At 46.4% G+C, this 18,610-nt stretch overlaps 1 protein-coding gene across 1 annotated transcript in view; it reads right to left on the bottom strand.

Annotated features, from left to right (window-relative positions):
- The window catches only part of LOC141258807 (cytochrome P450 2C5-like), a 283,474-nt gene that overhangs the window by 94,604 nt on the left and 170,260 nt on the right, over positions 1-18,610 (bottom strand). The window contains exons 6-7 of the mRNA XM_073673949.1: positions 5,433-5,609; positions 4,696-4,837 (exon numbers count right to left, since the gene is read on the bottom strand). Of these exons, the coding sequence (XP_073530050.1) occupies positions 4,696-4,837; positions 5,433-5,609 (319 nt within the window). The remainder of the gene's footprint in view (positions 1-4,695; positions 4,838-5,432; positions 5,610-18,610) is intronic.

Below are 18,610 nucleotides of genomic sequence, written 5' to 3'. Positions count from 1 at the left end.
GCTAGGCCTAGTTCTAGGCTTGCCAGAAGCTTTAGAAAGAGGAATAAACGGACAAGGAGGCCTACAACCCGCTCACTGGGGAGAGTCCAGAAGTGCACCCTTCCTACTAGGTACCCTGGACCATACCTGTCGTTACACCAGTAAAAGTACTGAAGCGAATCCCCTGTGTGCGTGTCCGTTATTCCCCCTGACCCGACAGGCCACCTCTCACCTGCATCCCTTCCATCAACCCTACCCTGGGGTCCCGCTCCGCCTGTGGGGAGCAGAAACATCCCAGCTGCCGTCCCATCACCCCCGGAGGTCTGCAGCAGCACTGGTATCCATTACCAGGAGCCACAGGTGGCATCACGAGACAAAATGTTAACAAACCCCCTTTTAAAGAGTGACCCCAGAGTACAGGCCCGGGAGCCGACTGCCGTGACATCCCAAGGAGGTAAAGACCCGGGTACCGAGTCCCCCATATCCCCCTGGGCGAGTCATATATGTGATCCGTGTGATGGAGAAAACAGAGTTTTAAATACCTGGCCTGTAGCTAAGTAGTTTGAACAGCAAACTGCTGTGAATTGCTTCACTGACACACTAAAGGAAATTTTTAATGGAGGCCAGAAATGGCAGGATTTTCTGACAACATATATGTGAGCCGTTTAACGGAGAAAACACAGTTTTAAATACCTGGCCTGTAGGTAACTAGTTTGAACAGCAATCTGGTGTCAATTGCTTCACTGACACACTGAAATTTTTTTTAATGGAGGCCAGAAATGGCAGTATTTTCTGAAAACGTAGTTTTAAATAGATGGATTTTTAGCGCTGTACTATGGAAAGGACCTGGCTGTATTCTGCAGTGCCAACAAGCAAATGGCGCAGAAAAACTGTGTTCTCTGGACTGCCTTTTAAGCCAATAATGAGGATTAAGATCCAAAAGAAAAGTATTCCTGGTCCCTGAGACCTGGGCCTTTGTATAGAAATATCTAACAGCAGCAGAATGCAGAATTGGAATGGAGCCTCTTGTGCTATATGCACTGAAATCTGCTATATACACTGCCTGCCTATACACCCTGCCTGCCTGCCTGATATCTCTGCAGATGGATTAGTCCTCAGAAGTACTGTTTGTTAAGATGGATGTGTGTAATGTACATTTTTTCTCCCTACACTACCTAATACACAAGCAAATCTCTCCCTAGCTCAGCAGCACCTCTCCCTACACTGTCTGATCCGGAGTGACTGTGACGAGCACAGCGGCGCCAGGTCTAATATAGACCTGATGACGCTGTGCGGCCAGCCAATCACTGTAATGCCCACAACCAACATGGCTACGGCATTACAGTGCATGGCAGGCAATCCCTGCATGTTCATTGGCTCTCTAAAGAGCACCAAACATGCAGGGAGGGGACCCGAGTTCCCGCTCGAGCAACCCGGAAATACTCGCCGAGCGCCGAGCTTGTCGAGCACCATGATGCTCAGGCGAGTACCGAGTAGTGGCGAGCACGTTCACTCATCACTAGGAATGACCCTTGGAAAAGGTCTTTTGCAACCATTGTGATTGCTATATGGTAAAGGATTTCTATGCAATTTTACCACTTACAACTCTCTCATAGGGTGCTGCTTATGCTCACTGCCACAAACTGCATGCCCTCTTTACTCCACAAACTGTTCCTTATGCCCCTTATCCGCACAGACTATGTCCAATTCCCCCCTCATTTTCACAAACTGCTCTCTGTGGCTTCACTTCTCACAGGGAGTAAGCAACAAGTTCTTATTTCATTCACAAAGACTTCCCTGTTGCTCCTCCCATGTTACACAGACTGCTCCCTATGCTGCCCCCATGTAATACAAATTGCTCCTTATCCTCCTCCCATGTTATACAGACAGCTCCCTATGTAACATGGGAGGAGCATAAGGATAAGCCTGTGTGAAGTGAAAAAGCATAAAGGCAGTCTGGGTAACATGGGAGGAGCATAGGGACCAAGTTACACAGACTGTTTTCTATGCCTTTCAACATTACACAGATTGCTCCATATGCTCATCCTATCGATAGCAGAATAGATTCAGCCTCAGAAGTATGTAAAATCCAAGTTTTATTAGACAGAGATTAAAAAACATGTATCTCACGGCACTATGTCCAAACCCCAGTGGAGGGGAAGAGAAAATTGTGACATATTGATGTCAGATACATATTTTTAATCTTTGTCTAATAAAACTTGGATTTTCCATACTTCTGAGGCTGAATCTATTCTGCTATCGATTTTTTTTCCTGCTGCACTGATGGAATCCATTGGATTTTTTCTTCTATGCTCCACCTATGTTACATAGACTGCTTCTTATGCTGCTCACATGTTACAGACTGCTCCCTCTGCTCCTCCCATATTACAGACTGCTCCCTCTGCTCCTCCCATATTACACAGACTGCTCCCTCTGCTCCTCCCACGTTACAGACTGCTCCCTCTGCTCCTCCCATATTACAGACTGCTCCCTCTGCTCCTCCCATATTACACAGACTGCTCCCTCTGCTCCTCCCACGTTACAGACTGCTCCCTCTGCTCCTCCCATATTACACAGACTGCTCCCTCTGCTCCTCCTATGTTAAACACACTGCTCCCTCTGCTCCTCCCATGTTACACAGACTGCTCCCTCTGCTCCTCCCATGTTACACAGACTGCTCCCTCTGCTCCTCCCACATTACACAGACTGCTCCCATGCTACACAGACTGCTCCCTCAGCTGCTCCCATGTTACACAGACTGCTCCCTCTGCTACTCCCAGGTTACACAGACTGCTCCCTCTGCTCCTCCCACGTCACAGACTGCTCCCTCTGCTTCTCCGACGTTATGCAGACTGCTCCCTCTGCTCCTCCCATGTTACACAGACTGCTCCCTCTACTCCTCCCACATTACACAGACTGCTCCCTCTGCTCCTCCCCACATTACACAGACTGCTCCCTCTGCTCCTCCCACATTACAGACTGCTCCCTCTGCTCCTCCCATGTTACACAGACTGAAACCTCTGCTCCTCCCGCGTTACAAAGACTGCTCCCTCTGCTCCTCCCATGTTACACAGACTGCTCCCTCTGCTCCTCCCATGTTAAACAGACAGCTCCCTCTGCTCCTCCCATGTTATACAGACTGCTCCCTCTGCTCCTCCCATGTTACACAGACTGCTCCCTCTGCTCCTCCCATGTTACACAGATTGCTCCCTCTGCTCCTCCCATATTACACAGACTGCTCCTGTGGCGCCCAGCTATGCTTGGTACCACAGATCCTAGAAGTGTGCATTAACGGATTCCTCCACAAGAGGCCCCCACAGCATGCACACACCTCCACCTTCCACCTCAGACCACCAGAGGGAGCCCGTTAGGGATATAAATAGTGAAGGTGGAGCTAGGTAGTCAGTCTGGAGTCTGGGAGCAGTCTGAGAAGAGTTACCTCAGGAGACAGAGCCAGTTCCAGCTCCTGCAGTGGTTGTTAGCCTGCAGTTGAGCATAATCCAGACTCAAGCAGCTCAGGTTAGTGAGCTAGGAGTGCTGCCGATGCTCAGAGAGCGGCAGAAGAGGCAGCCAGCTAACTGCCAGTGTGTATAGCCTAGCAAGGGCCTGAGTAGGCCGAAGGCGAGTGGAAAAGTAGAGTAACATAGGGGGCAGAGGAGCTTAATCAGCTCACCCGAAACATATATCGGACACCAGGTTCGAGCTTACAGGGATCTCTATGGCCCAGTAAGGCATAACCGGAATCCCTGGAGAACTACAGGTCCCAGGATCGCTAACGTGCTGATACGTAACAGAGCCAGGAGAAGCATAGGCCCCGCAAACTGGGAGCGTGCACTCCAAGAGAAGGCCCTACCACAAAGTCAGCCAGAGCAGGACAGAGACAAAGTTAGGCCTAGCTCCAGGCAGGTCAGAAACTTACTACACAAAGGCAGAAACAGGAGGCCCTATACCCGCTCACTGGGGAGGATCCTGAAATGCACCCTTCATCCTGCAGTGCTCCGGGATGTGCCTGAAATTCCACCAGTAAAAGGTACTGAAGAGAACAGTGTGTGTTTGCCTGTCTTTCCATAGGCCCGACTGGGTCTCTCCTGTCCTGCATCCCCTCTCCGTACGCTGCCCTGAGGCCTAGCTCCACCTGTAGGGAGCTATACCATCGAGCTGCCTTATTACCGGCCTCAGTGGACTGCCGTAGCGCTGGTGATTCTCACCAGAAACCACAGGTGGCGTCACGAACTTTCATAAAATTAACAAACAATCCCCTTTTTAAAGCTGACCCCAGGGTACGGGCCCGGGAGCCGACCATCGCGACATCCCGAAGGCCAGGCAAAGGCCCGGGTACTGAGTCATCCCCATCCCCTGGGCTAGTCACTCCCTCTGCTCCTCCCATGTTACATAGACTGCTCCCTCTGCTCCTACCATGTTACACAGACTGCTCCCTATGGATTTCCACATTACACAGCTTGCTCCCTATGCTCCTCCTATGTTATTAATGGAGTGGAAGTAGAGCATGTGCACCTTCATTACACTCAAGATGCTTTTACAGTGCTCCATTCTCTGCATTACTGAGGGAACCAGTGGTTGGACCCTTGGCAGTCAAAAAGTTATACTCTCCTGTGGATAGGACATAACTTTTTATTTTAGGAACCTTTTAATTACATATAATTTAAAATACTCTTATATTTTTTTTTACAACAATATATTGTGACATCTCCTTACTTTGAATTTCAGGATATTTCATCATCAATAGAAGGGCCCATGTTAGGGTGGTAGCAGATGTCTCTATTCCAGCAAAGAATAAGTCCGAAAGAAGAGATGTTAGGTTATCATCATGAAAATATAACTCAGGATCTGGTTTCTCCTGAAATGCACAAAATATCAAATATATCATTGAACACTACAAACATATAGATGGGAAACAGGAAGAATACTGGATCAACACTAGCCAATCAAAAGGCGGCCAAACCCAAAGAGAAATTCTGCTGTTTACATCTAGTTATTGGAAGGAAAAATCATCACCATTTCTTATTACATGGGGCATAACTTTGGAATAGAAGAGCGCAGAAGTCAAAGAAAAACTTTTCCAGAATCAGTAGAGTGGCACCAATTGGAAGAGACACCCAGTTTAATAAAAAATGAAGTGAAAAGACTCTTTTTAACGTGCAAAATTGCGCTGAAAAAAATTTCAGTAGACCTTTGTCTCTGTCGTAGATTTGTTTAGCTGATTCAGAGTGTCTAACAGCCCATGCTGTTTGAATCTGGTATCTCAGCCTGACTTAAGTGTGTAATATCATGTGTAATATCTCAGCCTGGCTTAAGTGTGTAATATCATGGGAGTTTGTTGCTCAGGGACTTAGTAAAATTTGATTCCTCCACTGTTGCTTGCACAGAAAATTTCCCCTTCTCTATTCCTCCCAGACAACTACTATTACCACTTGTCTATCTTATTACTTTACCTCTTTTTGTTTGATCAGAAAGTAATCTATAAAAGTTCTTGGGTCATTGACATCCAGTTGACTTCTTAGTTTCGTCAACATGTCTCTAAGTATAGTGGGTAACTCATCAGTGATTTTTAGGATGGCTTTGTGACTTCCTGGAAGCCAGCGAAACAGGGATGGATAAGCATTGTACATCTGTGGAGGAAAATATAAATTAAGTCATTACATATACAGTGTTCAGCATAAATGAGTACACCTAAACACATTTGTCAGAACACCTTTAGTTTCCTTTCAGAATCAACATTTTCTATGAAATAGTATACTATGAAATACTCCCACTGATGTGAGCTGTTGATTTCAAACAAGATTTGTCATTTTGCACACTAAAAAATCAGCAACCATACGGTAGGTGATACCTACAGTACAGACCAAAGTTTGGACACACCTTCTCATTTAAAGATTTTTCCGTATTTTCATGACTTTGAAAATTGTACATTCACACTGAAGGCATCAAAACTATGAATTAACTCATGTGGAATTATATACTTAACAAAAAGGTGTGAAACAACTGAAAATATGTCTTATATTCTAGGTTCTTCAATGTAGCCACCTTTTGCTTTGATGACTTCTTTGCACACTCTTGGCATTCTCATGATGAGCTCAAGAGGTAGTCACCGGAAATGGTCTTCCAACAATCTTGAAGGAGTTCCCAGAGATGCTTAGAACTTGTTGGCCCTTTTGCCTTCACTCTGAGGTCCAGCTCACCCCAAACCATCTTGATTGGGTTCAGGTCTGGTGACTGTGGAGGCCAGGTCATCTGGCGTAGCACCCCATCACTCTCCTTCTTGGTCAAATAGCCCTTACACAGCCTGGAGGTGTGTTTGGGGTCATTGTCCTGTTGAAAAATAAATGATGGTCCAACTAAATGCATACCGGATGGAATAGCATGCCACTGCAAGATGCTGTGTGTAACATTCCTGGCGGCGTGCTTGCATAGTGCACCACCTCCCACCATGCAAGACTGCAATCTTACCCATCAGTCCAGCCTGCAAACCTTGCTTCAGTTCATGCTGTGTGCATGTCTCTGGTCTGACTGCTTAGGGCGGCGGACCGGTTACTTCCTGATTCCTATAGCTGCTGTGGGCCCACCCCTAATGTGTCTCCAGCCTATTGCTGTGAGTCACTGGATATTTAAACCCCCTCCACCCATAAGGAGGTACCTGAGCAACACTATCTATCAGTGTTCTCCTTGCCTCTGAGTTGCCAGGTCTTGTCCTGTATCTTGTCTGTGTCTGCCACCCTGGGGGCTGCATACCCAGGCCTGTTATCTCTGACTTCTAGTCTGTTTCTGCCACCCTGGGGACTGCGTACCCAGGCCTGTTATCTCTGACTTCCAGTCTGTTTCTGCCACCCTGGGGGCAGTATACCCAGGCCTGTTATCTGTGACTTCTAGTTCATTTCCGCCACCCTGGGGGCTGTATACCCAGGCTCGTTCCTGTATCTCATTGCAGTATCAGTTCCTGACTCAACTGTCTCCTAGCCTGTTACCTGTTTGTCTCTATGTCTGTACCCTCCCTTTTCCTGCAGTGTCTGAACCTGCACCTAACTCCAACTCGTTGTCTCTGTATTTCTGTTTGTGAGTTTTGTGTCCACTCGCTACTTTACTTCATTGTAAGTACCTTGTGTGTATCTGTTTCTGCTTGTCCCTTTTCCCTTCCTCCATATCTACCTCCTGTGTTCTAGCCATCTTCCTGTATCTTCCAGTCTGTTCCATGTGAACAGAGCCCTGTCCTCTCTGCCTGCACCGTCAGCCCTGTTCTGCTCTGCTTGCTCACCGCTCTGGCAGTTTCGCTCTGCTCTGCCTTGCCCACCTCTCCGGCGGTTCCTCTCTGCTCTGCCTTGTCCACCGCTCCAGCGGTTTCGCTCTGCTCTGCCTTGTCCACCGCACCTGCGGTTTTGTTCTGCTCTGCTTGCTCACCGCGCCAGCGGTTTCTCTCTGCTCTGCCTTGCCCACCGCTCCGGCGGTTTCTCTCTGCTCTGCCTTGTCCACCACACCTGCGGTTTCGCTTTGCTCTGCCTTGTCCACCGCTCCGGAGGTTCCTCTCTGCTCTGCCTTGTCCACCGTTCCGGCGGTTCCTCTCTGCTCTGCCTTGTCCACTGCTCCGGCGGTTTTGCTCTGCTCTGCCTTGTCCACCGCACCTGCGGTTCCGCTTTGCTCTGCCTTGTCCTGCGCTCCGGCGGTTTCGCTTTACTCTGCTTGTCTACCTCATCTGCGGCTCTGTTCCTGTCTCCCAGTCTGTACTGGACCCAATCCAGCCTGCGCTCCAACCTGCTAGTACCTGCCTGTCTGCACTCCAGCCGTGCTTGCCAGTATCACCCTGTCTGCACTTCAGTCGTGCTTGCCAGTACCCACCTGTCTGCATGCCAGCCGTGCTTGTCAGTACCCACCTGTCTGCATACCAGCCGTGCTTGCCAGTACCCACCTGTCTGCATAACAGCCATGCTTACCAGTACCCACCTGTCTGCATACCAGCCGTGCCTGCCAATACCCACCTGTCTGTATGTCAGTCTAACCTGCCTGTTCCTGCATTCCCCAGTGTGGGTCAACAGCTGTGACCGGGGTCTGACCTGGAGTAGCACCTGGTCCCTCTGCTCGGTTCCTCCTTGGTTCACGGAGTCGACTGAGCCGCCGTGCAACCTTGGTCGGATCGGGTTGATACTTAGTTACGCCCCTCCAGGCACTCCCTCGGCTCATGGTACAGTGGGATCACTAATCAAACTCACACCAGTCAGTCCGGGCACGAGCGTAACACTGTGGTAGCCATGCTGGTTCAGTAGGCCTTCAATTTTTAATAAATCCCCAACAGTGGCACCAGGAAAGCACCCCCACACCATCACACCTCCTACTCCATGCTTCACGGTGGGAACCAGGCATGTAGAGTCCATCGGTTCACCTTTTCTGCATCGCACAAAGACACGGTGGTTGGAACCAAAGATCTCAAATTTGGACTCATCAGACCAAAGCACAGATTTCCACTGGTCTAATGTCCATTCCTTGTGTTCTTTAGCCCAAACAAGTCTTTTCTGCTTGTTGTCTGTCCTTACCAGTGGTTTCCTAGCAGCTACAGTTATATGAAAAAGTTTGGGCACCCCTATTAATCTTAACCTTAATGTTTTATAAAAATTGGTGTTTTTGCAGCAGCTATTTCAGTTTGATCTATGTAATAACTGTTGGACACAGTAATGTTTCTGCCTTGAAATGAGGTTTATTGTACTAACAGAAAATGTGCAATCTGCATTCAAAAAAAATTTGACAGGTGCATAAGTATGGGCACCTCACCAGAAAAGTGACATTAATATTTAGTAGATCCTCCTTTTGCAAAAATAACAGCCTCTAGTCGCTTCCTGTAGCTTTTAATGATTTCCTGGATCCTGGATGAAGGTATTTTTGACCATTCCTCTTTACAAAACAATTCCAGTTCAGTTAGGTTTGATGGTCGCCGAGCATGGACAGCCCTCTTCAAATGATCCCACAGATGTTCAATGATATTCAGGTCTGGGGACTGGGATGGCCATTCCAGAACATTGTAATTGTTCCTCTGCATGAATGCCTGAGTAGATTTGGAGCGGTGTTTTGGATCATTGTCTTGCTGAAAGATCCATCCCCTGCGTAACTTCAACTTTGTCACTGATTCTTGAACATTATTGTCAAGAATCTGCTGATACTGAGTGGAATCCATGCATCCCTCAACTTTAACAAGATTCCTGGTGCCGGCATTGGCCACACAGCCCCAAAGCATGATGGAACCTCCACCAAATTTTACTGTGGGTAGCAAGTGTTTTTCTTGGAATGCTGTGTTTTTTGCCGCCATGCATAACGCCTTTTTGTATGACCAAACAACTCAATCTTGGTTTCATCAGTCCACAGGACCTTCTTCCAAAAAGAAATTGGCTTTCTCCAAATGTGCTTTTGCATACCTCAGTCGACTCTGTTTGTGGCGTGCTTGCAGAAACGGCTTCTTTCGCATCACTCTCCCATACAGCTTCTCCTTGTGCAAAGTGCGTTGTATAGTTGACCGATGCACAGTGACACCATCTGCAGCAAGTTAATGCTGCAGCTCTCTGGAGGTGGTCTGAGGATTGTCCTTGACTGATCTCACCATTCTTCTTCTCTGCCTTTCTGATGTTTTTCTTGGCCTGCCACTTCTGGCCTTAACAAGAACTGTCCCTGTGTTTTTCCATTTCCTTACTATGTTCCTCACAGTGGAAACCGACAGGTTAAATCTCTGAGACAGCTTTTTGTATCCTTCCCCTGAACAACTATGTTGAATAATCTTTGTTTTCAGATCATTTGACAGTTGTTTTGAGGAGCCCATGATGCCACTCTTCAGAGGAAATTCAAACAGGAGAACAACTTGCAAGTGGCCACTTTAAGTAGCTTTTCTCATGATTGCATACACCTGGCTATGAAGTTCAAAGCTCAATGAGGTTACAAAACCAAAAAAAGTGCTTTAGTAAGTCAGTAAAAAGTAGGTAGGAGTATTTAAAACAAGAAAATGATAAGGGTGCCCATACTTATGCACCTGTCAAATTTTGTTTGAATTCAGATTGCACATTTTCTGTTATTACAATAAACCTCATTTCAAGGCAGAAACATTACTGTGTCCAACAGTTATTACATATATCAAACTGAAATAGCTGTTGCAAAAACACCAATTTTTATAATACATTAAGCTTAAGATTAATAGGGGTGCCCAAACTTTTTCATATAACTGTATTTTACCATGAAGGCCTGCTGCACAAAGTCTCCTACAACAGTTTTTGTAGAGATGTGTCTGGTGCTAGAACTCTGTGTGGCATTGACCTGGTCTCTAATCTGAGCTGCTGTTAACCTCCGATTTCTGAGGCTGGTGACTCCGATAAACTTATCCTCAGAAGCAGAGGTGACTCTTGGCCTTCCTTTCCTGAGGCGGTCCTCATGTGAGCCAGTTTCTTTGATGTTTTTTGCAACTGCACTTGGGGACACATTCAAAGTTTGTCCAATTTTTCGGACTGACTGACCTTCACTTCTTAAAGTAATGATGGCCACTCGTTTTTCTTTACTTAGCTGCTTTTTTCTTGCCATAATACAAATTCTAACAGTCTATTCAGTAGGACTATCAGCTGTGTATCCACCTGACTTCTGCACAACACAACTGATGGTCCCAACCCCATTTATAAGGTAAGAAATCCCACTTATTAAACCTGACAGGGCACACCTGTGAAGTGAAAACCATTTCCGGTGAGTACCTCTTGAAGCTCATCAAGAGAATGCCAGGAGTGTGCAAAGCAGTCATCAAAGAAAAAGGTGGCTACTTTGAAGAACCTAGAATGTAAGACATATTTTCAGTTGTTTCACACTTTTTTGTTAAGTATATAATTCTACATGTGTTAATTCATAGTTTTGATGCCTTCAGTTTGAATGTACAATTTTCAAAGTAATGAAAATACAGAAAAATCTTAAAATGAGGTGTGTCCAAACTTTTGGTCTGTACTGTATATGTAAACCTCTCAATATAGACAATAAGATTACCTTATAATAATGTATAGTAAAATGGACCTAAGACAGAAGGCCAAAAGACTGACAAACAATTAGAAGTACCTAGAGGTACTAGTGCTCAGTTTAAACAAGTGCTCAATAAAAATGGTTTGATCTTACCACTTTTTCAGACTTTATAATTCCCGGTTTTACCGGCAGGAGCAGGACCAGAAAGATCATCTAGCATAGGAGCAGGAAGAGGTTTTTGTCCTCTGTATATACATGTGTATCTCACTAGATTAGAATATCATCAAAAAGTTAATTTATTTCAGTTCTTCAATACAAAAAGTGAAAATCATATATTATATAGAGTCATTACGAACAGAGTGATCTATATCAACTGTTTATTTCTGTTAATGTTGATGATTATGGCTTACAGCCAATGAAAACACAAAGTCATTATCTCAGTAAATTAGAATAATTAACAAGAAAACACCTGCAAAGGCTTCCTAAGCGTTTAAAAAGGTCCCTTAGTCTGTTTCACTAGGCTCCACAATCATGGGGAAGACTGCTGACTTGACAGATGTCCAGAAGGCAGTCATTGACACACTCCACAAGGTCCCAGAGTTCCAATTTTAATTTGGAAATCAAGGTCCCAGAGTCTGGAGGAAGACTGGAGAGGACACAATCCAAGCTGCTTGATGTCTAGTGTGAAGTTTCCACAATCAGTGATGGTTTGGGGAGCCATGTCATCTGCTGGTGTAGGTCCACTGTGTTTTATCAAGACCAAAGTCAGCGCAGCCATCTACCAGGACATTTTAGAGCACTTCATGCTTCTCTCTGTCGACAAGCTTTTTGAAGATGGAAATTTCATTCTCCAGCAGGACTTGGCACCTGTCTACACTGGCAAAAGTACCAATACCTGGTTTATAAACAACAGTATCACTGTGCTTGATAAGCCAGCAAACTCGCCTGATCTTAACCCCATAGAGAATCTGTGTACTTGTCCAGAGGAAGATGAGAGACACCAGACCCAACAATGCAGACGAGCTGAAGGCTGCTATCAAAGCAACCTGGGCTTCCATAACACCTCAGCAGTGCCACAGGCTGATCGCCTCCATGCCACATTGCCGCATTGATGCAGTAATTGATGCAAAAGGAGCCCCAACCAAGTATTGAGTGCATTTTACTGAACATACATTTCAGTAGGCCAACATTTCGGATTTAATAAAAACATTTTTCAAAATGTTGATATAAAGTATTTTAATTTACTGAGATAATGACTTTTGTGTTTTCATTGGCTGTAAGCCATAATCATCAACATTAACAGAAATAAACACTTGAAATAGATCACTGTTTGTAATGACTTTATATAATATATGAGTTTCCCTTTTTGTATTGAATAACTGAAATAAATTAACTTTTTGATGATATTCTAATTTAGTGAGATTCACCTGTATGTAGAGTACGCTGTTGTGCCCCTGTATTGCTCCTGCCCTCACAAGGGCAGTTCCCAAGTGTCGCTTGAGTATTACCCAAGAATAAGCATGTAGCCTCCCAAAAAAACATGTCATCTCCCTATACGTTTCCCCTTCTGTAAGAAAGGATCATCAGGTGAGTTTAGAGATAGTGGGATCTTCAAAAGATATGAAAACAGCTCCTACAGTGGCGTAGAGCTGATTAGTGGGTTTGGTTAGTTATACCAGTTCCCATATAGGGATCAGTGGTCTACTAGAGCATGTTACGCTCACACCTGGACTGTTTGGCGTGAGCGTGGTTTGTGGTCCCACTGGGCCACAAACCGAGGACTGCCTGGAGGGGCATGACTAGGGGCCTCGACAGATCTGACTACGGACGCACGGCAGCTTAATCAACTCCGTGGTCCGAGGAGGGACGTGGGAGGTGGCCCAGGTGCTACTCCAGGTCAGACCCCAGTCAAAAGCTGTTGACCCACACCGGGAAATGCAGGAATGGGCAGGCACATCTGGTATACAGACAGGCGGGTACTGGCAGGCACTGCAGGTATACAGACAGGTGGGTACTGGCAGGCACGGCTGGTATACAGACAGGCGGGTTCTGGCAGGCACGGCTGGTATACAGACAGGCGGGTACTGGCAGGCACAGCTGGTATACAGACAGGCGGGTACTGGCAGGTAGGTAAACAGGCTGAATAGGGACCAGTACAGACTGGGATACAGGAGCAAAGCAGCAGGTGCAGAGGACAAGCGGAACAGGACAGAGCAGAGCCTCAGGTGCGGAGGACAAGTGGAGCAGGGCAGAGCAGAGCCGCAGGTACGGAAGACAAGCGGAGCAGGGCAGAACAGAGCCACAGGTGCGGAGGACAAGCGGAGCAGGGCAGAGTAGAGCCCAGGTGCAGAGGACAAGCGGAGCAAGGCGGAGAAGAGCCGCAGGTGCAGAGGACAAGTGGAGCAGGGCAGAGCCGCAGGTGCAGACGACAAGCAGAGCAGAGCAAAGCCGCAGGTGCGGAGGACAAGCAGAGCAGAGCTGCAGGTGCGGAGTACAAGCAGAGCAGAGCCACAGGTGCGGAGGACAAGCAGAGCAGAGCTGCAGGTGCGGAGGACAAGCAGAGCAGAGCAGAGCCGCAGGTGCGGAGGACAAGCGGAGCAGAGCAGAGCCGCAGGTGCGGAGGACAAGCGTAGCAGAGCCGCAGGTGCGGAGGACAAGCGGAGCAGACCAGAGCAAAGCCGCAGGTGCGGAGGACAAGCGGAGCAGACCAGAGCAAAGCCGCAGGTGCAGAGGACAAGACAGGGCTCTGTTCACATAGAACAGACAGGGAAACACTGGAAGATAGCTAGAACACAGGAGGTAGATACGGAGGCAGGGAAACGGGACAAGCAGAACCAGATACACACAAGGTACTTGCTATGAAGTAGCGAGTGGACACAAAACTCACAAACGGAAGTACAGAGACAGTAGGAGTTAGGTACTGGTTTAGACACTGCAGTAAAAGGGAAGGATCGGACATAGAGACAAACAGGTAACAGGCTAGGACACAGTTCAGACAGGAACGAGATACAGGAAAGAGCCTGGGCATTCAGCCCCCAGGGTGGTGGAAATAGACTAGAAGTAACAGATACAGGTAACGGGCCTGGGTACTCAGTTTCAGGACAGGACCTGTCAACTCAGTTGCACAGAACACACTGAAAGAAAGTGTTGCTCAGGCACCTGCCACTGGGTGGAGGAGGTTTAAGTATCCAATGACTCACAGCAATAGGCTGGGGACGCATTAGGACTGCGCACACTGTAACTTTAAGAATCAGGAAGTATCAGCGCCGCCGCCCTAAGCCAGCAGACAAGAGACATGCACACAGCAAGAAGAGGAGTACAGTGCACAGCCTGGGCTGGTAGGTAAGTTGGCGGTCTTGCATGGTGGGAGATGGTAAGCCATGCCAGCACGCCGCCAGAGATGTTACAGAGCACCTCACACTGTGTCAGTTTCAGTCCAAGTGCACTACCCTCCATAGAATCGGCGTCCTATGTCATTTCCGGTTCCTGGACTTCACAGTCCAGTGAAACGCACAGGTCATAGCGCCACGTCACTTCCGGTCCATGGACATGACTTCCAGTGTGCCCGTAGAGCATGTGACCGCAGTTGCAGCGATCATGTAATAGAGGGCCACCCTGTCGGTGGAACGTACAATATCACACAGTAAGCGCGGTTTGTAGTGCAAGTATGCCAGTATCCATTACAACAGTTTTCCTTCTTGGATAGGATTTGTGAAGCTCATACCCATAAGAAATAATGCACACTTGGATCCTTCAAATCTATTGTTCAGCTACTCAACATTAATGAGATCGGCTTTCGCTTCACTTATGAAATAGAGGCAAGGACCTTGCCCGTTTTGGATGTTGTGATTGCAAAGTCGGGGAGGGGAGATGTCTTGAAGACTTCCATCTATTGCAAACCAACTTCTAGCAATTCATTATTAAGATGGGAGAGTCATCACCCTTACTCCCAGAAAAAAAGGTATCCCTAAAGGCCAATATCTCAGACTCAGACGAATTGCTCTGATGAAAAATACTTCAGAGTTAAATCTGATGATTTAAGACAGAGATTTTCAATGAGGGGTTACCCTAACCAGGTGCTTAGGGAGGCTTTTCAACATGCATGTGGACAGGAAAGGGAGAGTTTGTTGGTACCCAGTGATAGAACTACCAACACATAAACCTATTCGCCTCATATCTACCTTTGACATTGGAGCGCCCAGGGTGAGAGAAATCCTAAAAAATATTGGGGTATGCTTCAAATGGATGGGGAGAAAGCCAATGTCATCGGTGCTCCCCGCCCCCCCAGATCACATAAAGAAAGAGCAAATCGATAGGAGATCATGTAGTGCATAGTCACTACACGCCGCCTCCTACTATCAGGACTTGGTTACCTATAAAACCCGGTGGCTCAATATCTGAGAAAGAAAAACACAATAAAAAAGATGAAAGTTACAATACGACTATACAACAAGGCTACAAGAAGATCAGCAAAGCTTTGTTTATCAGTTAGATAAAAAGTGATGCAAAAATTTAACAACTGTGGAACTGCAAACATCTCACAACCTAGGCTGTAAGTAAGTGTTCAGAGCTAAACAGTAAGTGTAATATAATGCATGTAAATAGAAAGAAAGAAACTGGCACTATTCAGATCGCATACCTTCAAGCAGTTCAGTGAGCATCAGTCCAGACGGACAACGATCGCTAATCAGCAGGTGCTTAGCCTGAAGAAGGAATATCCTGTAACACCATGTGAGAAGACAAAAGGCAGCACTCCAGCTAGTGATTTCATATGAAGATCCTTTTTTCTTTACACACAATTTAAAACAAGGAGTAGGGGAAGTGGGGGTCCTTCAGGTCAATGGCCGTTTCGCACTAAGCCGGTGATTCAACTGGTCCAAATACCTTCTATAGTATTTGGACTCGTTAAAGCACCGACTTGGTGCGAAACGGCCGTCGTCCTGAAGAATCCCCGCTTCTCCGGCTCCATGTTTTAAATTGTGTGTAAAGAATAAAAGATCTTCACTAGTGATGAGTGAGCACTAAAATGCTTGGGTACTTGTTGTTCAAGTCCAGCAAATTGAAATGCTCGAGTGCTCGGACCAAGTAACGAGCCCAATGTAAGTCTATGGGAAACTGAAGCATTTTTCAGGTGGCTCCCCCCCCCTGCGGTCTGCAGAGGGCCTAAAAATTGCTCAAATCGATAAAAACTGTGCTCAAATAACATGGGAACAGCATGGAGAATAACCCTGGAAGCATTTCTGACTCCCAGGTCACTGGTGTCAACAATGTTGTCAGAGGTATTATGCCACTTTTACAGACTCACAATAAAACATACAAAAACGAAACCAAAATGGATTTTCCTGGGAAAAATGTTAAGGAACATCCTTTCCAGGGTAATGACTTGTATATAAGGCAAAATAAATAACCAAAAACAAAAAATGCTCCTCCACACCTTGGGCTATGTTCACAAGTAACGTTTTTGATACGTTTTTGCACTTTTGCATTGCTTTCAACCAAGACAAATGCATTCACTGGGAAATGTAATTTTAACATTTCACAACCTTATCTGGCCATGTGGTGTGTGACTCATCATCAGACACATGCATACAGTGCTGAAAAGACAGGGGAACAGCATGGGGAAGACGCCTGGAAGCATCTCTGATTCCCATGTCACTGCCTAAAACTGTGCCCATCACAAGTGATCCTTTGCACATGCAAGGATGCCTTTGTCGTTACAGTCTTGCAACAATCACCATCCACGTCCTTGTCCCAGCACAGCATTCAGTTGTCCCTACCCCATTCCTTGGAATGCAAGCGCAAGTATGCCGCCAGCCACCAACAGGCTGCAATATTATACTGTCAAATTTTGACAGCTGCCTGCACTTGAAATGTGGCCTTTTAGGCTCGTGGAGGCAGATGCCAGGGGAGGAGTCCTGAGGAGATAATTTGCATATTCCCACTGCATTTTGGGGTAAGTGAAGAGTCTCCGCGAGCTCAAAGAACACTGGATTTTGGCTGTTGGAGCTGAAAAGAGGACATCAGCAAACCAGGGGAGGAGTCCTGAGGAGATAATTTGCATATTCCCACTGCATTTTGGGGTAAGTGAAGAGTCTCCGCGAGCTCAAAGAACACTGGATTTTGGCTGTTGGAGCTGAAAAGAGGACATCGGCAAACCAGGGGAGGAGTCCTGAGGAGATAATTTGCATATTCCCACTGCATTTTGGGGTAAGTGAAGAGTCTCCGCGAGCTCAAAGAACACTGGATTTTGGCTGTTGGAGCTGAAAAGAGGACATCGGCAAACCAGGGGAGGAGTCCTGAGGAGATAATTTGCATATTCCCACTGCATTTTGGGGTAAGTGAAGAGTCTCCGCGAGCTCAAAGAACACTGGATTTTGGCTGTTGGAGCTGAAAAGAGGACATCGGTAAACCGCGTGCCTACCGGCGCGTGCATTTTGAAGCTTTTTTTTTAAGCTTTTTTCACTGTTTTCAGAACATTAACAATAAGAACATGGAAGAGTCCAGGAGCCATTTGGTGAGCTGCATATCCTGCTACATGTTCACAGACTTGCCAGTGGAAAAGCCAAACTTCACATGCCAGAAATGCAAGCTTGTGTCCCTGTTGGAGGAAAAGTTGCGAAATCTAGAAGAGAGGTTAACTACCTTGAAAATCATTAAGGAAGGTGAAGAGTTCTTAGACAGAGCAGAATTATCTCTTCATGATTCAGAAAGAGAAGAAATTCGAACTGCACCTGACGAAACAGAGGAATGGAAGCATGTGACCCACAGAAGCAGGAGGATCGAGAGGCAGTCAGCACCCATACTGCTCAGGAACCAGTACCAGGCTCTCACGCAGGAGAACCATGAAGAAATACAGCAAAATAAGACTTTGCCAGCAATGAATAACCTTGTAAGCCCTCAGAATCCTCCTGGATGGAGAAAGAAGAATGTTGTGAAGAAAAAACGGAGAGTGGTGGTCATGGGGGATTCCCTGTTAAGAGGAACAGAGGCCGCTATCTGCAGACCAGACATAACCTCAAGAGAAATGTGCTGTCTTCCAGGAGCAAAAATTAAAGATGTGTCTGACAGGATATCAAGACTCTTCAGACCTACAGATCACTACCCATTCCTGCTAATACATGTGGGGACAAATGACACCGCAAGAAAGGACCTGGAAACCATCTGCAGTGACTTTGAAGACTTAGGCAAGAAAGTGAAAGAATTGGGAGCGCAGGTGGTCTTCTCATCCATCCTCCCAGTGGATGGCCATGGAACAATGAGGTGGAATAAGATTCTACAGGTGAACAACTGGCTACGTCGATGGTGCCGTCAACAAGGATTTGGATTTCTGGATCACGGAATGAATTACCTATACGATGGACTACTTGCTAGAGATGGGGTGCACCTTACGAAGACTGGAAAACATGTATTTGGAAGTCGCCTTGCTACACTCATCAGGAGAGCTTTAAACTAGAACAATGTGGGAAGGGAAGCAAAAGGCCAGAAAAAGCCATACAACTGACAAATACTATTGAGATCTCTGCTACTGGAAGTGGAAAGGAAGAACAAAGACAAAACTATTTAAATAATAAAAATATGGGAGGAAGAGAAACCAATCACAAACTAAAATGTTTTTATACAAATGCACAAAGCATGGGCAACAAACAAGGAG

This window comes from Phyllobates terribilis, unplaced genomic scaffold (genome assembly GCF_046119375.1).
Source record: "Phyllobates terribilis strain yellow unplaced genomic scaffold, ASM4611937v1 Scaffold_3__8_contigs__length_932513732, whole genome shotgun sequence".
Taxonomy (NCBI): Eukaryota; Metazoa; Chordata; class Amphibia; order Anura; family Dendrobatidae; genus Phyllobates; species Phyllobates terribilis.
The sequence above is the reverse complement of the archived record's forward strand: the minus strand, read 5'-3'. Positions and strand labels throughout refer to the sequence as shown.